General features: G+C 46.8%; 1 protein-coding gene across 3 annotated transcripts in view; it reads right to left on the bottom strand.

Annotated features, from left to right (window-relative positions):
- Positions 1-22,402, bottom strand: part of LOC129855013 (ATP-binding cassette sub-family C member 8-like) — a 156,257-nt gene that overhangs the window by 38,889 nt on the left and 94,966 nt on the right. For all 3 annotated transcript variants that reach the window (XM_055922243.1, XM_055922244.1, XM_055922245.1), the window contains 6 exons: positions 21,322-21,432; positions 19,007-19,079; positions 18,745-18,850; positions 12,671-12,703; positions 2,866-2,907; positions 2,453-2,551 (listed from right to left, as the gene is read on the bottom strand). In XM_055922243.1, the coding sequence (XP_055778218.1) occupies positions 2,453-2,551; positions 2,866-2,907; positions 12,671-12,703; positions 18,745-18,850; positions 19,007-19,079; positions 21,322-21,432 (464 nt within the window). The remainder of the gene's footprint in view (positions 1-2,452; positions 2,552-2,865; positions 2,908-12,670; positions 12,704-18,744; positions 18,851-19,006; positions 19,080-21,321; positions 21,433-22,402) is intronic.

Below are 22,402 nucleotides of genomic sequence, written 5' to 3'. Positions count from 1 at the left end.
TTTGTCTCTGATTGGGAGCCATATTTAAGGCAGCCATGGGCATCATGCATTTGTGGGTACCTAGGATAGGATAAAGCAATCCTTCTGCCCCCCCCCCCCTTAAAAGATGTAGATGCACTATTGTAAAGTGGCTGTTCCACTGGATGTCATTAGGTGAATGCACCAATTTGTAAGTCGCTCTGGATAAGGGCGTCTGCTAAATGACTTAAATGTAATGTAAATGTAATGTAAATGTGGGTAATTGTCTATGTTGAACGTTTGTTGCTTGTCTGTGCACTAACGTTTGTAGCTTCACGGTTATTTTGTTTCTGTTTATGTATAGCGTTCGTTTCGTTTTGTCTTCATCTCCAATAAAAGAAGATGTCTTTATTTCCCGCTGCGCCTTGGTCCTCTCTCTCACCCACTTATTATGACGATCGTGACAGTAACATTTCTAAGGTACTGTAAAGAGTTAAATTAACACTCAGTGATGTAAAACAACCCCAGTGTTGGTGTTAATAACCAGAGTTGAACTATAACCACGTCCATCTTTATCATAATTCCCAGAATGCTCTATTGCAGGTTGATTTGTAGAATTGTATGTTTCAATATCTATGTTTTTGCATGCACATTGATTGATTAATTAATCTTATCCTATTAAAATATATATAACATAGATTTTTCTAAACTATTCTAATTTGTTACTTATTTCACCCGTTACTGAAATGTTTGTTCCAGTTTAGATGTTTAAGGTATTGTCATATCTTAGTCTTCCCAACCCTGGCAGTCTTTCTGAATGCAGGTGACTAAAAGTCCCAAATGTGGGCTATCCCCACTCTGGCTGGATTCCAATAGGAATTTCACATCCTTTTGCAAGTCATTATAATGTGACTTGTAGGCCTGATATGGCCACTGTATTAGAGTTAAACTAGGCCTTCAAAAGAAGGTTTTACAAAAAAAATATTTTTTAAAATAAATAATAATAATAATAATATATTTTATTGACAACATATTCACTTTATGGATGGTACTGGTAACCCTGGGAAACCCTACAACATGGCTATTCAATTCTGTTCCTGGAGGGCCAAAACACTTCTGGTTTTGGATGTTTGTAGGGTTCATCAAAGAACCCTCCCATTTGTGGTTCTTCGGAGACCCTAAAATAGTTCCCCTATGGCATCGCTCTCAAGAACCTTATTCTGTTCCAGCTTGCACCTTTATTTTTAAGAGTGTAGGCTAATTCATAAAAATATTTTTTATCCCAAAGTTGTCTGTCTGACCATCTGCAGCATGATAAATGCAGACTGCGCCGCAATGATCTCTGTCGGAGCCCGCAGCCCTCAGCATATTGAGCAGACTACAGATTGTTTGGCCCTGGGGTGGTTATTAACCCACATGCTTCCCAGCCGAAACAGTTCGGAAGAGTTCCAGCATATATTATGAAGTTTTTGTTAGTTTTGGACTTCAGTAAGGGTTTTTTCGGCTGTTCGGGCACACAATTTATTTTCTGAAGGCCAGCCGAAGTTCCGGAGCCGACGTGTCCTAAGACTTTATTCTTCAATAAAGTCTTTGTTGTAATTCAACGAGAGATGACTTGTTTTCATGCACATATTCTCATTGAGAAATACTGCAACATCTTAGTTAGATGTAAAATTGCACGACTAAGATCTCCTCTGAAAAAACATCAAAGTTAATTACATATTTCTTGTGTCCACGATCAGCTCCTGTGCTCTGAGAAACAGAGAGAGGGGGAGGGAGAGAAAGAGCGCTTGCTCAACCACTGTTCTCAGAGACGAAGAGAGAACTTTTGTGAGTGTAATTTTTACTGTTCATTTTTATTGTTTATTGCACTTCTGTTTATTATCTAGTTCATTTGCTTTGGCAATGTTAACATATGTTTCCCATGCCAATAAAGCCCTTAAATTGAATTGAGAGAGAGGAGAGAGTGAGTGGAAGAGAGGGAGAGAAAAGTAACCAGTGTGAGTAGGTAAACACTACTCTTTTATGTGTCTCCACACCAACAGAGAAAAATCAGGGTTCCATGAGATAATATTTTCTGCAGCTAGCCCATTAAGCCCAGAGAGAGAGGAGATAGGACCATAAACACAGGCTTCCTGCTCTTCTGGAAAACCATTTGTCATTAGGATTAAAAAAAGCGTGTGTCACAGTGCCCATCCAGTGGCAGGGGAAACATATGGTGTTCTGCCATGGGTGGGGGTTTGTGGCTGGGTGCGAGGGCAGATACAGTTCTCAATGACAAATGAGGCAAACAGAGATTCAGAATGGCCTGAATCAGAGGTCAAGTAACCCTTGGGCCTTGGTGGTCCATAATGCAACACTCTTTACTGTACTGTACTATAGAATTCCAGTAGTTAAGCATTTTGCTGTAACTTTACCTACATTTGTTACAGTGTAGATACCATGTTTCACTTTTGTTCTATTGGTTTACAAGTAATTTATAATCAAGTCTCACCTGGGTTTGATCATGGGCATTTCGAAGGTGATGTTCTCCACTAGCGTCGCATTGAGCAGCCAGGGCTTCTGGGAAGCGTAGGCCACAGAGCCTCTCTTCCTGCCAAGATAAACACAGTGACAACAACTGACCACTGCCTGTCCAGGGATACAGCACTACTGTCATCCAAAGTAGCTGTTGCCACATATTTATTTTATACTTTGTTACAAGGTCTGCAATGAGCGAGGTAAAGTGGTTTTGGATTGCTTTCAGTGTTGTTCAATAACAATGGAATAGCAAGGTATTATCTTGCAGGCAATTACTTCACTGTATTGACTAGATACTGGCTGTAATCTTTTATATTGTGATAACAGTGATATACAGCACCTCCATAGTGACCATCTGGTGAGAGGAGTCATGTTGTGTGTGCTTACTGGATATCTCCATCACCAGCAGCATCTTTGTCTGATGTGGGGCTGCAATGGAAAATGCGCACGCATGCACGCACACACACACACAAACACACGCGCACACATTGTTAGCCCAAGTAATGTCTACAGTCAGCATCACAAACCAAAACAGGGCTATCATGTTGCCCTACATGAGCAGTAGCAGAACGTCTATCATTAGAATTAAGTGTGTCTATAAATAAAAAAAACTTGTATTACTTCCTGTTGTTTGCAGACTCATCAACTGGGTGCTCTGACGCACTCTGAGTATAGAGGAGTTGTTGAGAAAAGCTGAATACACGATGCCTAGATTTGCTGTTGATGTATGTACTCTGTCATTGTGTCTTGGTGCAGTTGTGACATATTATGTTGTGTATTTGTGACATATTGGGCGCTTTCGAGCGGCTCACTTTTGTCAAGTGACCATCGTTGGCTTTCAAAGTGTTGCATTATGGGGACAAAAACTGTCCGACTTACGTTTACATGTCGACTGCATTAACTTTTTTACATAAGTCATGTGTTCAATAGTCATGAAGTTTTTGACTGCAGTCGACTAAGTTTCTGCAGTTGCGTTTCACTAACTTCCTCCTGCAGCCATCGCCTACATTGTGGGAGGCTCTATAGCCAACCAATCATTAGAGTGTTTTTGTTTGAAGCGCGTGAACGTGACCAAAGATGTGACTAAAACGGTAACCAACTTTGCCGCAATTCATGTACTGTATACAGGAATTCTCTCTCACCAATTGATTGTGCAATGTACATGTATTTTCTGATAGTTAGTGTATAATATGGGGATTGGAGATGTGTTATTCTGACATTATAAAGAACAACTTCTACCAACAATGGCAACACTGCCATGTTGCAAAACCACATCATAGCTAGGTTTCCATACAATATTCATGTCAATTTTTAAAAAATCGCATAAATTCATGCAAAATTGATTTTACCAACACAAAAAGATCCCAACTTGTCTAGCGTATTTTGATTTGTCGACATTTGGAAAGTTCACGGAAAAATGGTCTGTTTCCATCAGGCCTATAATTCCGTTTTTTATCCAACATGCTTTACTCGCATAACAAAGTTGGCTGGAAACCTGGTGACTGTCCAACTTTTGTCTGTCACAGATGCACCTCCCCTGACTTCATTCCAGACTTTCGTCTAGAGTCGGTGGCTTTCACCTTACCACTCAAATGCACCCATAGTGTAGGTTGTGACAATTGTGTAGGTGTGAGGTATTAGCGTAATAATTAAAAGATAGAGGAGAATGGATGACAGGAGCTCAGCCTGTCCTTGAGAGAAGGTAGAGGAGGAGAAGGGGCGTAGGGGAGGAGGAGCTAGAATATTTTGCTGTGTTGTTGATAGGCCCTGCATGGGATGCTTATCTAATTATACCGAACACCACAGACATGTCCTAGACAGGCTGTGCTCCACCACAGGAAATTGGCCTGTGTTACTTAGTGTTGATTTTTCAGTGTAACATTTATTGTGTTGATTTAGGAGTTACCTTAACTCTGTAAGTGTTAAATTAACTCATTAGTGTTAAAATAACCCCAGTGTTGGTGTTAATAACCAGTGTTGAGTGTGATTGTGTCAGTTTTACTCTGTGGAGAGTAAAAACGTTCCCATCAAAACCATGCCCGTCATTATCACATTTCCCAGCATGCTCTACTGCAGGTAGATATTTTTAGGATTGTTCATTGATTGATTGATTAATACTATGTTACACAAAGATAAATAACATATATTTTACTAAACTAATTGATTAATTGACTGATTGATTAATCTTATGCTACACAAAGATAAATAGCATATATTTTCTAAACTAATCTAATCAGTTAGTTTGATTTATTGCACCCGTTACTGAAATGGTTGTCCCAGTTTAAATAGTTAGTCTTCTTATCAACTTTCCTGCCATTCATGCCATCTGTTTGACAGCCTTATGCTGGCTGGATTCCCCCCCCTTAAAAGATTTAGATGCACTATTGTAAAGTGGTTGTCCCACTGGATTTCATAAGGTGAATGCACCAATTTGTAAGTCGCTCTGGATAAGAGCGTCTGCTAAATGACTTAAATGTAAATGTAATTCCAATAGCTATTGCACATCACTTTGCAAGCCAGCATAATGTGGCCTGTAAACCAGGGGTTTCAACAACTATGTCTCTATCTCACAAATATAGTCATGGGTGGTAACTAGTGAGGGGGAAATTAAGCTTACTGAAGCGTTGAGGTTTTCCAGCCAATTGTGTCGAAAATAGGTCCATTACTCAAGGCTTTGAACACAGTGTACACTAGTGGCACCTGCTGGTCAAAAGCATTTAGAGCAGACAAATTATTATAGATGACGTCCCACACCCCGTAGCATGTGCGCAGCGTAGCATTTTTGTCTTCTACCAAACCAATAAAAAACCAATCAGGTGGTTGTTTGAAGAAACACCAAAGTGATACATGCATTGGCACACTGCTTTGAAGTACAATGCTTAGCAATTTTGACGCATACCTCGGAGTTCCGGTATCAAAAGTAACATCACTGGTGGTAACTCTACAATTCACTCAAAAAGCCCAGGCACACAAGGAAATTATATTGGAGGCATGGCTTAGGTAGCGGCGTGGTTTTTAATTACTTCGTTTTGGCCTCCCGTGAGTAAAAGTGTTGTACCAGTAAGTGGTTATGTTAATTCAAGTTTGAGCATGTCTGCTGCTAGTCCTGAAGTCTTTGTAAAAGTGTATATAAGAACATGTGTCAGTACAATACTTGTTAATGTAATGTCTAATCCAACGTGAGGGACCTTGTCAAGTGATACGGACCTCTTTGCGTAATGGTTAAAAACACTATGAGGTGTTCCTACAAAACAGTATAAAGTGTTAATTTCCTTAAACTGACAAAATGTAACAGCGTCAGCACTAAACACAGTGTTAATTTAACAGTGGAAAGTGTGAACCCGTATAGACACTGGTCCAGTGTTAAATCAACATGACAGTGTTATCATGACATGACATTTAACACTGAATAATTTGCTGTGAGTGATTAAACAGTGGATTAGGTGGAGTGGTCCCTGGAGGTTAAGGGGAGAATGTCCACTTAAATAACAATTTAACTTCGGACCTGAAGGAGTCGGACCTGAAGTTGGGAGTAAGGTGTAGCAGTGAGGGAACATTTACCTAATAACACCATAAGTGGAGCTTGTGCTGAGGTCTCATGTGGGACACTAAGCTCAGATACCAGTCTACTGTCTACAGTGTAGACTTATTAATAATTCACATAATGCATAAGCTGTAAAATCACTTTGGATAAAGAACATGTAATTCAAAGACATGATGATGATAACTGATCGGAACGATACAACTTCATTATTGATTTAGTCTCCCAGTCGCTGCACAAAATAGTAATTATAAGAAGTGGAAGAGAGTCTAAAGGTATGGTTTACAGGCTGTATACTGTATAGCACTGCCTCAAAGGGAAGAAGTACAGATACACACTCATTTCTCTTTGAACTACTATGCACTGCTGCCCATCAAGTGTACAGTAATTATATTTCTGACACTACCTCATACACAACCACATCCCCTAAAATATCTGAGAGGTTACTACACTAACGGTCATCTGGGATGCAACAGAGCAACCAAAGGTTAGCAGCTATAACCTTGGTGGTCTTGATGTGATGCTTATTAAGGACAAAACCTCCCTCTCTACAGATCTCTAAAGGAAACCTACAGACAGGAACAACCTCCTTAGAGGTGACAGCTTTGATCCATGTCCACTTATCAAAACTCTCCCTGTAAGTCCATTCAGCCGCATCGGAAGAATATGCCGCTCTGATGCTTCTTACCAGAGACGGACCTCACACAAAAGTTGAATGAAAGAGGGTACAAAGACAATTGGGTAAAACATGCCAATGATCGTTTTGAAGGGTAAGAAAGCCTTAAACCAAAAGTAAAAGAAAAAGCAGAAAGTGTCCCATCATGCTTCACCCAATATGCACCATTGGGGAAGGCATTTAAGGACATTATCAGGAAGCACTGGTACATTATTGATACTGACCCACGATTAAAACTTATCTTTAAATATCCCCCATGTATGGTCTTTAAAAGAAGCCCAAACGTGAGAGACATTGTGCTCAACTCTGATTATCCACCTGAGAAATAGGAAACTTTCTTGGACAAGGTTCCGGATGGTAATTACAAATGTGGCCAATGTGCGCAATACAGTTTCAAGTATAAATGTGACTAATTTACCCACCCCCGGACAGGACAAAGGTTTCAAATCAAAGGCCTGATTACCTTCATGTCCACCAATGTTGTTTACATGTTGAAATGTCCCTGTGGTCTGTCTTACATTGGGAAAACCCATAGACGCCTTAAGATCTGAATCAGTGAGCACCGCAGCAACATACAGACAGGTGAGACAAAAAACCCCGGTTGCTGTTCATTTGGAATAGAAATGGTCAAGATGTCACACAGGGGAGGGAGGGGACACTGAGAGGAAACTTCTTCAACGTGAATCTTTCTGGCTCCACAGGCTCAACACATTGTCTCCTCTTGGCCTTAACGAGGAGTTCGACTTGAAACTGTTTTTAGAGTTCCGAATTGTCCAAACGATTGTTTTTTTAATCCTAATTGAATATTGAGTGTTTTTATATATTACTGTAAATATTGATCACATTACTTGTGTATGGTCATATACAGTGTATTCAGAAAGTATTCAAACCCCTTGACTTTTTCCACATTTTATTACGTTAGCCTTTTTCTAAAATGGATTAAACAAAAATAATCCTCATCAATCCACAACAATACTCCATAATGGCAAAGTAAAAACAAGGTTTTTAGACATTTTTGCAAATGTATAAAACAAAACAAAAATGGAAATATTACATTTACATAATTATTCAGACGCTTTACTCAGTACTTTGTTGTAGCACTTTTGGCAGCGATTACAGCCTTGAGTCTTCTTGGGTATGACACTACAAGCTTGGCACACTTGTATTTGTGGCGTTTCCCCCATTCTTCTATGCAGACCCTCTCAAGCTCTGTCAGGTTAGATGGGGAGTGTTGCTGCACAGCTATTTTCAGGTTTCTCCAGAAATGTTCGATTGGGTTCAAGTCCGGGCTCTGGCTCGGCCACTCAAGGACATTCAGAGACTTGTCCCGAAGCCACACCTGTGATGTCTTGGCTCTGTGCTTAGGGTCGCTGTCCTGTTGGAAGGTGAACGTTCACCCACATTCTGAGGTCCTGAGCAGGTTTTCATCAACGATCTCTCTGTACTTTGCTCTGTTCATTTTTCCCTCGATCCTGACTAGTCTCCCAGTCTCTGCCGCTGAAAAACATCCCCACAGCATGATGCTGCCACCACCATGCTTCATCATAGGGATGGTTCTAGGTTTCCTCCAGATGGGACGCTTGACATTCAGGCCAAAGAGTTCACTCTTGGTTTCATCAGACCAGAGAATCTTGTTTCTCATTGTCTGAGAGTCCTTTAGGTGCCTTTTTGGCACACTCAAAGCGGGCTATCTTGTGCCTTTTACTGAGGAGTGGCTTCCGTCACACCACTCTACCATAAAGTCCTGATTGGTGGAGTTCTGCAGAGATGGTTGTCCTTCTGGAAGGTTCTCCCATCTCCACAGAAGAGCTCTGGAGCTTTGTCAGACTGACAGGTTCTTGGTCACCTCTCTGACCGAGGCTCTTCTCCCCCAATTGCTCATTTTGGCAGGGCAGCCAGCTCTAGGAACAGTCTCGGTGGTTCCAAACTTCTTCCATTTAAGAATAATGGAGGCCACTGTGTGCTTGGGGACCATCAACACTGCAGAAATGTTTTGGTACCCTTCCCCAGATCTGTGCCTCGACACAATCCTGTCTCGGAGCGCTACGGATTGTTTCTTCAACCTCATGGCTTGTTTTTTTGCTCTGACATGCACTGTCAACTGTGGGATCTTATATAGACAGGTGTGTGCCTTTACAAATCATGTCTAATCAATTGTATTTACCACAGGTGGATTCCAATCAAGTTGTGGAAACAGCTCAAGGATGATCAATGGAAACAGGATGCACCTGAGCTCAATTTCGAGTCTCATAGCAAAGGGTCTCAATACTTATGTAAATAAGGTCTTTGTTTTATAATTTTAATACATTTGCAAAAATGTCTAAACCTGTTTTCGCTTTGTCATTATGGGGTATTGTGTGTAGATGGATGAGGAATAAAAATGATTTAATACATTTTAGAATAAGGCTCTAATGTAACAAAATGTGGAAAAAGTCAAGGGTTCTGCATACTTTCCGAATGCACTGTATTTTTATACATTGTGTGTTGATATTGTGAACCTAATGTTATCTATTTTTACCTCTCAGGAAGTGATGTCACTGAGTACTGCCCCTATATATAAGACCTTCCACCCCCACCTGGGATATGGATGCCTGATGAAGACTTAAGGGTGGAAACGTTGTTCTAGTAAATCACCCGGGAGCATGAGTAGCAGTGTGCAGCGTTCTCCTTTCTGTTCTTCAGTCTGGGTGAAACACATGTATTTATGAATTACTCTGGTAGCCCTGGCCTGCTGAGAGATTACTGATGTTTCCTGGATTCTGCCAGCGGGTACACACACAAGCAGCTTAGCATAGTACAAAGTTGAGTGTTTTATTAGAGAAAGTAGCAGAGCAGGACAGAGGGATTATCCAATTGTGAGTGGGTCATGCTGTGAGTGATATCATTGATATCATTGAAAGTTGAGCTGTTGTGACGGGGATGCATTGCATATTCAAATGTATCCTGGTGTGTGTGTGTGTGTGTGTGTGTGTGTGTTGCCAGAGAAATAAACACAGTGTATGGCCTACTGGGAAATGCCTTCTAAACGTAACTCTGATGTTGATGTTGTCCCGATCGTGTTGACATGAAAGAGAGGACCAAGGCGCAACATGACTTGAATACATCTTCTTTATTTATAACGATGAAGATGATCACGAAACACTTAAACCACACTAACAAAAACAACAAACGATCGTGAAACTTCAACCGCAAGTGCACACACAAACTATTTACGTCGACATATACATATACAATGACCCACAAACAGCTAAAGCCTATGATCGCCTTAAATATGGTTCCCAATTAGAGACAACAGAAACCAGCTGTCTCTAATTGAGAACCCATTCAGGCAACCATAGACTTTCCTAGAAAACTCCACACAACATAGACACAGCTAGATACATACACTCAACACAAACCCATACACTACCACCAACACCCCCTCTACCATATAATACCCCAAACACACACATACCCCATGTCACACCCTGACCTAACTAAAATAATAAAGAAAACAAATAATACTAAGGCCAGGGCGTGACATAACCCCCCCCCTTAAAGTGCGAACTCCGGGCGCACCAACCCATAGTCTAGGGGAGGGTCTGGGTGGGCGTCCTTCCACGGCGGCGGCTCCGGCACTGGTCGTAGTCCCCACCCCACCATAGTCACTACCCTCCACATTAACCCCACTGGATTGAGGGGCAGCACCGGACCAAGGGGCAGCACCGAACTAAGGGGCAGCACCAGGACAAGGGGCAGCACCAGGACAAGGGGCAGCACCAGGACAAGGGGCAGCACCAGGATAAGGGGCAGCACCAGGATAAGGGGCAGCACCAGGATAATGGGCAGATCCTGGCTGGATGACGGCTCATGGCTGGCTGACGGATCTGGACGCTCATGGCTGGCTGACGGATCTGGACGCTCATGGCTGGCTGACGGATCTGGACGCTCATGGCTGGCTGACGGATCTGGACGCTCATGGCTGGCTGACGGCTCTGGCAGATCCTGTCTGGTTGGCGGCTCTGGCAGATCCTGTCTGGTTGGCGGCTCTGGCAGATCCTGTCTGGTTGGCGGCTCTGGCAGATCCTGACTGACGAATGGCTCTAGCGGCTCCTGACTGACTAACGGCTCTGACGGCTCGGGACAGACGGGCGGCTCTAATGGCTCTGGACAGACGGATGGCTCAGACGGCACTGGGCAGACGGATGGCTCAGACGGCGCTGGGGAGACGGATGGCTCAGACGGCGCTGGGGAGACGGATGGCTCAGACGGCGCTGGGGAGACGGATGGCTCAGACGGCGCTGGGGAGACGGATGGCTCAGACGGCGCTGGGGAGACGGATGGCTCAGACGGCGCTGGGGAGACGGATGGCTCTGGCCGGATGAGGCGCACTGTAGGCCTGGTGCGTGGTGCCGGAACTGGAGGCACCGGGCTAAAGGCACGCACTTTCAGGCTAGTGCGGGGAGAAGGAACAGGGCATACTGGACCCTGGGGATGCACATTAGGCCTAGTGCGTGGGGCCGGAACTGGTGGTACCGGACTGGGGACACGCATCTCAGGGCTAGTGCAGGGAGCAGCAACAGGATGCACAGGACTCTGGAGACGCACAGGAGGCTTAGTGCGTGGTGCCGGAACTGGAGGCACTGGGCTGGAGACACGCACCATAGGACGAGTGCGTGGAGGAGGAACAGGGCTCTGGAGACACACTGGAAGCCTGTTACGTGGTGTAGGCTCTGGTGGAACTGAACTGGGGCGGGGAGGTGGCGCCGGAAATACCGGACCGTGCAGGCGTACTGGTTCCCTTGAACACCGAGCCTGCCCAACCTTACCTGGTTGAATGCTCCCCGTCGCCCGACCAGTGCGGGAAGGTGGAATAACCCGCACCGGGCTATGTAGGCGAACCGGGGACACCATGCGTAAGGCTGGTGCCATGTATACCGGCCCGAGGAGACGCACTGGAGACCAGACGCGTTGAGCAGGCATCATGGCACCTGGCTCAATGCCCAATCTAGCCCTAACAGTGCGGGGAGGTGGAATAACCCGCACCGGGCTATGAACACGTACAGTAGACACCGTGCGCTCTACTGCGTAACACGGTGTCCGCCCGTACTCCCGCTCTCCACGGTTAGCCTGGAAAGTGGGCGCAGGTCTCCTACCTGCCCTCGGCCCACTACCTCTATGCCCCCCCCCCCCCCCCAAGAAATTTTTGGGTAGTACTCGCGGGTCTCCAGCCTTGCCTCCGTGCTGCCTCCTCATATCGCCTCCTCTCGGCTTTCGCTGCCTCCAGCTCTTCACGAGGGAGGCGATATTCTCCCGGTTGTGCCCAAGGTCCCTTACCACCTAAAATCTCCTCCCATGTCCATGAATCCTTAATGCCTTGATCCTGTTGCCACTGGTCATGTTGCTTGGTCGTAGATTGGTGGGTCATTCTGTCACGATCGTGTTGACATGAATGAGAGGACCAAGGCGCAACATGACTTGAATACATCTTCTTTATTTATAACGACGAAGATGATCACGAAACACTTAAACCACACTAACAAAAAACGATCGTGAAACTTCAACCGCAAGTGCACACACAAACTACTTACGTCGACATATACATATACAATGACCCACAAACAGCTAAAGCCTATGATCGCCTTAAATATGGTTCCCAATTAGAGACAACAGAAACCAGCTGTCTCTAATTGAGAACCCATTCAGGCAACCATAGACTTTCCTAGAAAACTCCACACAACATAGACACAGCTAGATACACACACTCAACACAAACCCATACACTACCACCAACACCCCCTCTACCATATAATACCCCAAACACACACATACCCCATGTCACACCCTGACCTAACTAAAATAATAAAGAAAACAAATAATACTAAGGCCAGGGCGTGACAGATGTGCTGTTTATCAGTGACTCCTGGTCATATTGCGCCGACCTGGATTACACCTAGAACTATGGAAATGTTCTGTGATTCAACACATTCACATACCTGTCATTTCCCTCTGAGTCCAGGCTGGGCAAACTGCAGACAATAGAAAGGGAGGAGCAAATACAGATGTCATTTCAATGTCAAAAGAATATTATTAATGACAATATATCTCAAACTATGAACTCTTGCAGTTACAGAAGTACTAAATGCCCAATTTATAAAACAATTTAATTTTAATCTTTGACCCGACCTCTGTTACCCATAGTCTCCAATTCACTGTGACATTTGTTTTACTCCTGGTTCAGTTTGAACTTCCCCAGGCCAGTAGACAGCTGTTTGAGTACTCCTGGTTCAGTTTGAACTTCCCCAGGCCAGTAGACAGCTGTTTCAGTACTCCTGATTCAGTTTGAACTTCCCCAGGCCAGTAGACAGCTGTTTCAGTACTCCTGGTTCAGTTTGAACTTCCCCAGGCCAGTAGACAGCTGTTTGAGTACTCCTGGTTCAGTTTGAACTTCCCCAGGCCAGTAGACAGCTGTTTCAGTACTCCTGGTTCAGTTTGAACTTCCCCAGGCCAGTAGACAGCTGTTTGAGTACTCCTGGTTCAGTTTGAACTTCCCCAGGCCAGTAGACAGCTGTTTGAAGACTCCTGGTTCAGTTTGAACTTCCCAAAGGAAAGTAGACAGCTGTTTGAGTACTCCTGGTTCAGTTTGAACTTCCCCAGGCCAGTAGACAGCTGTTTGGGTACCCATCCTAAACTCAGTGAAGAGTGAAATTAACATTCAGTGATGTAAAAGAGCCCCCAGTGTTTGTGTTAATAACCAGAGTTATTGTTTTACACTGTGGAGAGTAAACATTCCCATCAAAACCACAGCCACGGGCCTCCCGGGTGGCGCAGTGGTCTAGGGCACTGCACCGCAGTGCTAACTGCGCCACCAGAGTCTCTGGGTTCGCGCCCAGGCTCTGTCGCAGCCGGCCGCGACCGGGAGGTCCGTGGGGTGACGCACAATTGGCATAGCGTCGTCCGGGGTAGGGAGGGTTTGGCCGGTAGGGATATCCTTGTCTCATCGCGCTCCAGCGACTCCTGTGGCAGGCCGGGCACAGTGCGCGCCAACCAAGGGGGCCAGGTACACGGTGTTTCCTCCGACACATTGGTGCGGCTGGCTTCCGGGTTGGAGGCGCGCTGTGTTAAGAAGCAGTACGGCTGGTTGGGTTGTGCTTCGGAGGACGCATGGCTTTCGACCTTCGTCTCTCCCGAGCCCGTACGGGAGTTGTAGCGATGAGACAAGGTAGTAATTACTAGCGATTGGATACCACGAAAATTGGGGAGAAAATGGGATAAAAAATGTAAAAAAATAAAAATAAAAATAAAAAACACAGCCACCATTATATTTCCCAGCATGCTGTACTACAGGTGGATTTTTTGCCATTGTTTTTAAAGGTCCTGAACAGTCAAAATCATGTTTTTCATGAAATGTGAGTATATTTGAAGGAAACCAGATGAATGTATGATGACCAAAGTATGCCAAATGACTGTTGCTTCTACATTGATCACGTTTGATCATAAAGTTACTGGTTCCCTCCACCATGTTAAACATTGTTAAGAGGACAAGGTCACATCACCTTAACTCTCATTTTAATACACCAATGGTAACATGATATTCTCTTACCTAATTTAAATAAGTACCGCCTTGTAACCAACATCTGAGAAAGTGAGTTTGCAGAGGGGTGTGGTTTATATAGCTAGATAGCTAATCTACTCGTGCCAAAATTTAACTGTAGAGTGTCAGCAAATATAATTACAAGTTTATCCTATTCTCACTGCTTTCTTGAAGACAAATAATGTCTACTAAATGCTCCAGTCTGGTTTTAGACCCCATCATAGTACTGAGACTGCACTTATAAATGTGGTAAATTATCTCGTGTTCCTAGACTTTAGCATCGCTTTTGACACCATAGATCAGCACATTCTTTGAAAAGTAAAATGACAGCATACTCTGTTTCCGGTTTCTGGTTGATGACAACAGCCACACAAATACAACAACAGGTTGTTAGCCATTTCATTTTGCGATATTGACACAGATATTATTGTTAGATAAACAAGGCTGTTCGCGACTGCTATAGTAATTTAAAGAAAGGCTGTCGATGGCCGCTATAGGCTATAGTAATTTAAAGAAAGCCCGTCAATGGCCGCTATGGGTTCTATTAATGAATTTTGAAATTACAAAACATATTAATAACATTCCACCCATGTTGCCATTAGAGGGCGCTTTGGTCATTTGACTGCAGGAAAGGGTACCAGAGAGTTGGTGCTAAATACCTTCTATGTTCCACAAGGTTAGCAACACTGAACTATGCATGAGAGCACCAACTGATCCGGACGACTGTGTGATCACGCTCTCCGTAGCTGATGTGAGTAAGGTCTTTAAACAGGTTAACATTCACAAGGCTGCAGGGGCCAGACGGATCACCAGGACACGTACTCAGAGCATGCGCTGATCAGCTGGCAAGTGTCTTCACTGGCATGTTCAACCTCTCCCTGACCCAGTCTGTAATACCTACGTACATGTTTCAAGCAGACCACCATAGTCCCAGTGCCCAAGAACGCCAAGGTAACCTGTCTAAATAACTATCGCACTGTTGCACTCACATCTGTAGCCATGGAATGCTTTGAAAGGCTGGTCACGACTCACTTCAACACCATCATCCCAGACACCCTGGACCCACTCCAATTTGCATACCGCCCCAATAGATCCACAGATGACACAATCTCTATTGCACTCCACACTGCCCTTTCCCACCTGAACAAAAGGAAAACCTACATTTAAATGCTGTTCATTGACTACAGCTCAGCGTTCAACACCATTGTGCCCTCCAAGCTCATCACTAAGCTAAGTACCCTGGGATTAAAACACTTCCCTCTGCATCTGGATCCTGGACTTCCTGATGGGCCGCCCCCGGTGGAGAGGGTAGGCAACAACAACTATGCCACGCTGATCCTCAACACAGGGGCCCCTCAGGGTTGTGCTCTTAGTCTCCTCCTGCACTCCCTGTTCACCCACGATGGCATGGCCACGCACAACTCCAACACCATCATTACGTTTGCAGAAAACACAATGGTAATTAGGCCTGAACACCGACGACATTGAGACTTGGCAGTATGGGGCCAGGACAACAACCTCTCCCTCAACACCAGCAAGACCAAGGAGTGGCTGCTGCCATACATGTAAAAAATGTATCACTAGCCACTTTAAACAATGCCACTTAATATAATGTTTACATACGCTACATTACTCATCTCATATGTATATGTATATACTGTACTCTATCATCTACTGCATCTTGCCATCTCTATGTAATACATGTATCACTAGCCACTTTAAACTATGCCACTTTATGTTTACATACCCTACATTACTCATCTCATATGTATATACTGTACTCTTTACCATCTACTGCATCTTGCCTATGACGTTCTGTACCATCACTCATTCATATATCTTTATGTACATATTCTTCATCCCTTTACACTTGTGTGTATAAGATAGCTGTTGTGAAATTGTTAGGTTAGATTACTCGTTGGTTATTACTGCATTGTTGGAACTAGAAGCACAAGCATTTCACTACTCGCATTAACATCTGCTAACCATGTGTATGTGACAAATAACATTTGATTTGATTTGATTTGGAGGGCCAAGCACACCCCCAGGAACAGGTTGAGAGCTTCGAGTTCCTCGGTGTCCACACACATCAACACAGTCTTAAAGAGGGCATGACAATACCTCTTTTCCCTCAGGAGGTTGAAAAGATTTGTCATGGGCCCTCAGATCCTCAAAAAGTTCTACAGCTTCTACAGCTGGTTCACTCCTTGGTATGACAACTGTTTGGCATACGACCCCAACGAGCTACAGAGGATAGTGCGTACAACCCAGTACATCACTGGGGCCGAGTTCCCTGCCATCCGGACCTCTATACCAGGCGGTGTCAGAGAAAGGCCCTAAAAATTGTCAAAGACTCCAGCCATCCAAGTCATAGACTGTTCTCTCTGCTACCGCATGGCAAGCAGTACCGATGCACCAAGTCTGGAACCAACAGTATCCTGAACAGCTTCTACCCCGAAGCTATAATACTGCTAAATAGTTTGTTAAATAGTTAACCTAAAGCTACCCGGAAAGCTTCATTGACCCTGTTTGTACTAACTCTTTTGACTCATCACATAACCTGCTGTTACTGTTTATTTTCCATCCAGTTGCCTAGTCACTTTATCCCTACCTGTATGTACCTATATGTACTGAGTAAGTATCTACCTAGTATCTACCTAAATTACCTCGTAACCCTGCACATCGACTCGGTACTGGTATCCTGTGTATACAGCCACCTGTGTATACAGCCAACAAATACTTGTTGTGTTGTGTACTTGTTGTGTATTTATTCCTCTTGTTATTATTTTTAGATTGATCTTTTTTCTCTCTGTATTGTTGGGAAGGGCCCGTAAGTAAGCATTTCACTGTTAGTCTACACCTGTTGTTTACAAAGCATGTGACAAATTAAATTTTGATTCGATTTAACAGCATTTTATATCACTGAGAGAGGTAAACAGTCAGTCATCTGTGCACGGCTACCTGGCTCTCTGTGAACGGCTACCTGGCTCTCTGTGGACGGCTACCTGGCTCTCTGTGGACGGCTACCTGGTTTTCTGTGAACGGCTACCTGGCTCTCCGTGGACGGCTACCTGGCTCTCTGTGCACGGCTACCTGGCTCTCTGTGCACGGCTACCTGGCTCTCTGTGCACGGCTACCTGGCTCTCTGTGGACGGCTACCTGGCTCTCTGTGGACGGCTACCTGGCTCTCTGTGGACGGCTACCTGGCTCTCTGTGGACGGCTACCTGGCTCTCTGTGGACGGCTACCTGGTTTTCTGTGGACGGCTACCTGGCTCTCCGTGGACGGCTACCTGGCTCTCTGTGGACGGCTACCTGGCTCTCTGTGCACGGCTACCTGGCTCTCTGTGCACGGCTACCTGGCTCTCTGTGGACGGCTACCTGGTTCTCTGTGGACGGCTACCTGGTTTTCTGTGAACGGCTGCCTGGTTCTCCGTGGACGGCTACCTAGCTCTCTGTGGACGGCTACCTGGCTCTCTGTGGACGGCTACCTGGCTCTCTGTGGACGGCTACCTGGCTCTCTGTGCACGGCTACCTGGCTCTCTGTGCACGGCTACCTGGCTCTCTGTGCACGGCTACCTGGCTCTCTGTGGACGGCTACCTGGCTCTCTGTGGACGGCTACCTGGCTCTCTGTGGACGGCTACCTGGCTCTCTGTGGATGGCTACCTGGCTCTCTGTGGACGGCTACCTGGCTCTCTGTGCACGGCTACCTGGCTCTCTGTGGACGGCTACCTGGCTCTCTGTGGACGGCTACCTGGCTCTCTGTGGACGGCTACCTGGCTCTCTGTGGACGGCTACCTGGCTCTCTGTGGACGGCTACCTGGCTCTCTGTGGACGGCTACCTGGCTCTCTGTGGACGGCTACCTGGCTCTCTGTGGACAGCTACCTGGTTCTCTGTTGATCGCTACCTTAGCTCTCTGTGGACGTCTACCTGGCTCTCTGTGGACAGCTACCTGGCTCTCTGTGGACGGCTACCTGGCTCTCTGTGGACGGCTACCTGGCTCTCTGTGGACAGCTACCTGGCTCTCTGTGGACGGCTACCTGGCTCTCTGTGGACGGCTACCTGGCTCTCTGTGGACGGCTACCTGGTTTTCTGTGAACGGCTACCTGGTTCTCTGTGCACGGCTACCTGGCTCTCTGTGGACGGCTACCTGGTTTTCTGTGAACGGCTACCTGGTTCTCTGTGGACAGCTACTGTATCTGCCTCTCTGCGGATAGCTACCTGGAACTCTGGAGTCAATACACCTTTCACCTCTAACCTATGACCTTTCAAATTGACATAATCTGAGCTCAGGCCACATGAATCTACTGTAATGTAATAGACCTTTATACTTTGGATGAGAAAGTGGCTTGTCAACCATTTAGTATGTCCATCCTACTAGTAGTTTACTGTCCATCCATATATCGACAGTATGATGTCTGCGGTGTGAGTAGTAATTTCATGCATTTTTTTTTTTTTTTTTTTTTTCAGTCTTACATGTTCCAAGTGACAGTCCCAGAGACTCTCTGCATCTCTCCCAGAGCTGCCAGCAACAGGGACGATTTCCCACAACCCACCTGGCCCACGATCATAGTCAGCTGACCTGAGAGAGAGAGCGAGAGAGAGACACACAGGGAATGAGAAATTGGGTGGGAGAGAGAGAGTAGAGAGATGGGGGGATAGGAGGAGGGGGTAGTGATTCCTCTAGTAGAGTATGAATGCCATGGCGTTTAACCTTCCTCCAGCAGCAGAGCCTTACCAAAGGGAACCTTGATGTTTATGTTAGACAGGGTGGGAGTCCCATCTGTCCAGGTGAAATACCCACTGCTTATCTGGAGAAAGAAACATCACACACACATTGATCAAAGCAAATGTCAAAGACTGATTCCCACTGCTTTCACAAAAACATCATCTGACTGAGTAAGCAGTCAGACAGGAGAGGGTCAGCGGTAAGCAGTCAGACAGGAGAGGGTCAGCGGTAAGCAGTCAGACAGGAGAGGGTCAGCGGTAAGCAGTCAGACAGGAGAGGGTCAGCGGTAAGCAGTCAGACAGGAGAGGGTCAGCGGTAAGCAGTCAGACAGGAGAGGGTCAGCGGTAAGCAGTCAGACAGGAGAGGGTCAGCGGTAAGCAGTCAGACAGGAGAGGGTCAGCGGTAAGCAGTCAGACAGGAGAGGGTCAGCGGTAAGCAGTCAGACAGGAGAGGGTCAGCGGTAAGCAGTCAGACAGGAGAGGGTCAGAGGTAAGCAGTCAGACGGGAGAGGGTCAGCGGTAAACAGTCAGACGGGAGAGGGTCAGCGGTAAGCAGTCAGACGGGAGCGGGTCAGCGGTAAGCAGTCAGACGGGAGAGGGTCAGCCGTAAGCAGTCAGACGGGAGAGGGTCAGCGGTAAGCAGTCAGACGGGAGAGGGTCAGCGGTAAGCAGTCAGATGGGAGAGGGTCAGCGGTAAGCAGTCAGACAGGAGAGGGTCAGCGGTAAGCAGTCAGACAGGAGAGGGTCAGCGGTAAGCAGTCAGACAGGAGAGGGTCAGCGGTAAGCAGTCAGACAGGAGAGGGTCAGCGGTAAGCAGTCAGACAGGAGAGGGTCAGCGGTAAGCAGTCAGACAGGAGAGGGTCAGAGGTAAGCAGTCAGACGGGAGAGGGTCAGCGGTAAACAGTCAGACGGGAGAGGGTCAGCGGTAAGCAGTCAGACGGGAGCGGGTCAGCGGTAAGCAGTCAGACGGGAGAGGGTCAGCCGTAAGCAGTCAGACGGGAGAGGGTCAGCGGTAAGCAGTCAGACGGGAGAGGGTCAGCGGTAAGCAGTCAGACGGGAGAGGGTCAGCGGTAAGCAGTCAGACGGGAGAGGGTCAGCGGTAAGCAGTCAGACGGGAGAGGGTCAGCGGTAAGCAGTCAGACAGGAGAGGGTCAGCCGTAAGCAGTCAGACGGGAGAGGGTCAGCGGTAAGCAGTCAGACGGGAGAGGGTCAGCGGTAAGCAGTCAGACGGGAGAGGGTCAGCGGTAAGCAGTCAGACGGGAGAGGGTCAGCGGTAAGCAGTCAGACGGGAGAGGGTCAGCGGTAAGCAGTCAGACGGGAGAGGGTCAGCGGTAAGCAGTCAGACAGGAGAGGGTCAGCGGTAAGCAGTCAGACAGGAGCGGGTCAGCGGTAAGCAGTCAGACAGGAGAGGGTCAGCGGTAAACAGTCAGACAGGAGAGGGTCAGCGGTAAACAGTCAGACAGGAGAGGGTCAGCGGTAAGCAGTCAGACAGGAGAGGGTCGGCGGTAAGCAGTCAGACAGGAGAGGGTCAGCAGTAAGACAGGGAGAGGGTCAGCGGTAAGCAGTCAGACAGGAGAGGGTCAGCGGTAAGCAGTCAGACAGGAGAGGGTCGGCGGTAAGCAGTCAGACAGGAGAGGGTCAGCAGTAAGACAGGAGAGGGTCAGCGGTAAGCAGTCAGACAGGAGAGGGTCGGCGGTAAGCAGTCAGACAGGAGAGGGTCAGCAGTCAGACAGGAGAGGGTCAGCGGTAAACAGTCAGACAGGAGAGGGTCAGCGGTAAGCAGTCAGACAGGAGAGGGTCAGCGGTAAGCAGTCAGACAGGAGAGGGTCAGCGGTAAGCAGTAAGACAGGAGAGGGTCAGCAGTAAGCAGTCAGACGGGAGAGGGTCAGCGGTAAGACAGGAGAGGGTCAGCGGTAAGACAGGTGAGGGTCAGCAGTAAGCAGTCAGACAGGAGATTGTCACTGGCAGCACACTGATGAGACTGAATGATAGTTTGAACTTCTATCTCGTTCTGCTACCTCTCACTCACACTGATCCAGAGGTCTAGGTCCTCCTGGTCTACTTCTCACTCATCCTGAACAGGAGGTCTAGGTCCTCCTGGTCTACCTCTCACTCACACTGATCCAGTGGTCCTTCTCCTGGTCTGCCTCCTACTCACCCTGATCCAGAGGTCTAGGTCCTCCTGGTCTACATCTCACTCACCCTGATCCAGTGGTCCTTCTCCTGGTCTGCCTCTCACTCACACTGATCCAGTGGTCCTTCTCCTGGTCTGCCTCTCACTCACACTGATCCAGTGGTCCTTCTCCTGGTCTGCCTCCTACTCACCCTGATGCAGAGGTCTTGGTCTCCCTCCTGGGGGGGTGGGTTGCCTCCCTCATAGCTGTAGTTGTTCCAATCGTCCCTGGGATGTCTCTTCCTGTTCACCACCTTCAGAGGCTGGGAGAGGTGCAGGGAGGGGGCAGGGCATTGCTTAGGCTTTTTACAGGACCACTATGAAAACCACAGAGGTGGTGAGAGTGTGTCTAAATGAGGTTGGGGTGGAGGTGGTGAGAGTGTGTGTAAATGAGGTTGGGGTGGAGGTGGTGAGAGTGTGTGTAAATGAGGTTGGGGTGGAGGGGGTGAGAGTGTGTGTAAATGAAGTTGGGGTGGAGGTGGTGAGAGTGTGTGTAAATGAGGTTGGGGTGGAGGTGGTGAGAGTGTGTGTAAATGAGGTTGGGGTGGAGGTGGTGAGAGTGTGTGTAAATGAGGTTGGGGTGGAGGTGGTGAGAGTGTGTGTAAATGAGGTTGGGGTGGAGGTGGTGAGAGTGTGTGTAAATGAGGTTGGGGTGGAGGTGGTGAGAGTGTGTGTAAATGAGGTTGAGGTGGAGGTGGAAGGAGGACATTAACTACAACATTGATGTGCATTCTGCCTGTGAATGAGTGGTTGAGTGTTTAAGAGCTTCTTGGAGGAGCTGTGTGTGTGTGTGTATGTTCATGTATGTGTGCATGCGTGCGCTTGCGTGTGTAACGGATGTGAAATGGCTAGCTAGTTAGCGGTGGTGCGCGCTAATAGCGTTTCAATCGGTTACATCACTCGCTTTGAGACCTTGAAATAGTGCTTCCCCTTGCTCTGCAAAGGCTGCGGCCCTTGCAGAGCAAGGGGAACCACTACTTCAAGGTTTCAGAGCAAGTGACGTCACCGACTGAAAGGCTGCTAGCGCGCACCACCGCTACCTAGCTAGCCATTTCACATCGGTTACATTCACCCCCCTTTCGACCTCCTCCTTTTCCGCAGCAACCAGTGATCCGGGTCAACAGCATCAATGTAACAGTATAACTTTATGGCGTCCCCTCGCCCCGACACGGGCGCGAACCAGGGACCCTCTGCACACATCAACAACAGTCACCACGAAGCATCGTTACCCAT

This window comes from Salvelinus fontinalis, chromosome 5 (assembly GCF_029448725.1).
Source record: "Salvelinus fontinalis isolate EN_2023a chromosome 5, ASM2944872v1, whole genome shotgun sequence".
In the NCBI taxonomy this organism is placed as follows: domain Eukaryota; kingdom Metazoa; phylum Chordata; class Actinopteri; order Salmoniformes; family Salmonidae; genus Salvelinus; species Salvelinus fontinalis.
This window is presented reverse-complemented; position numbering and strand designations above follow the sequence as displayed.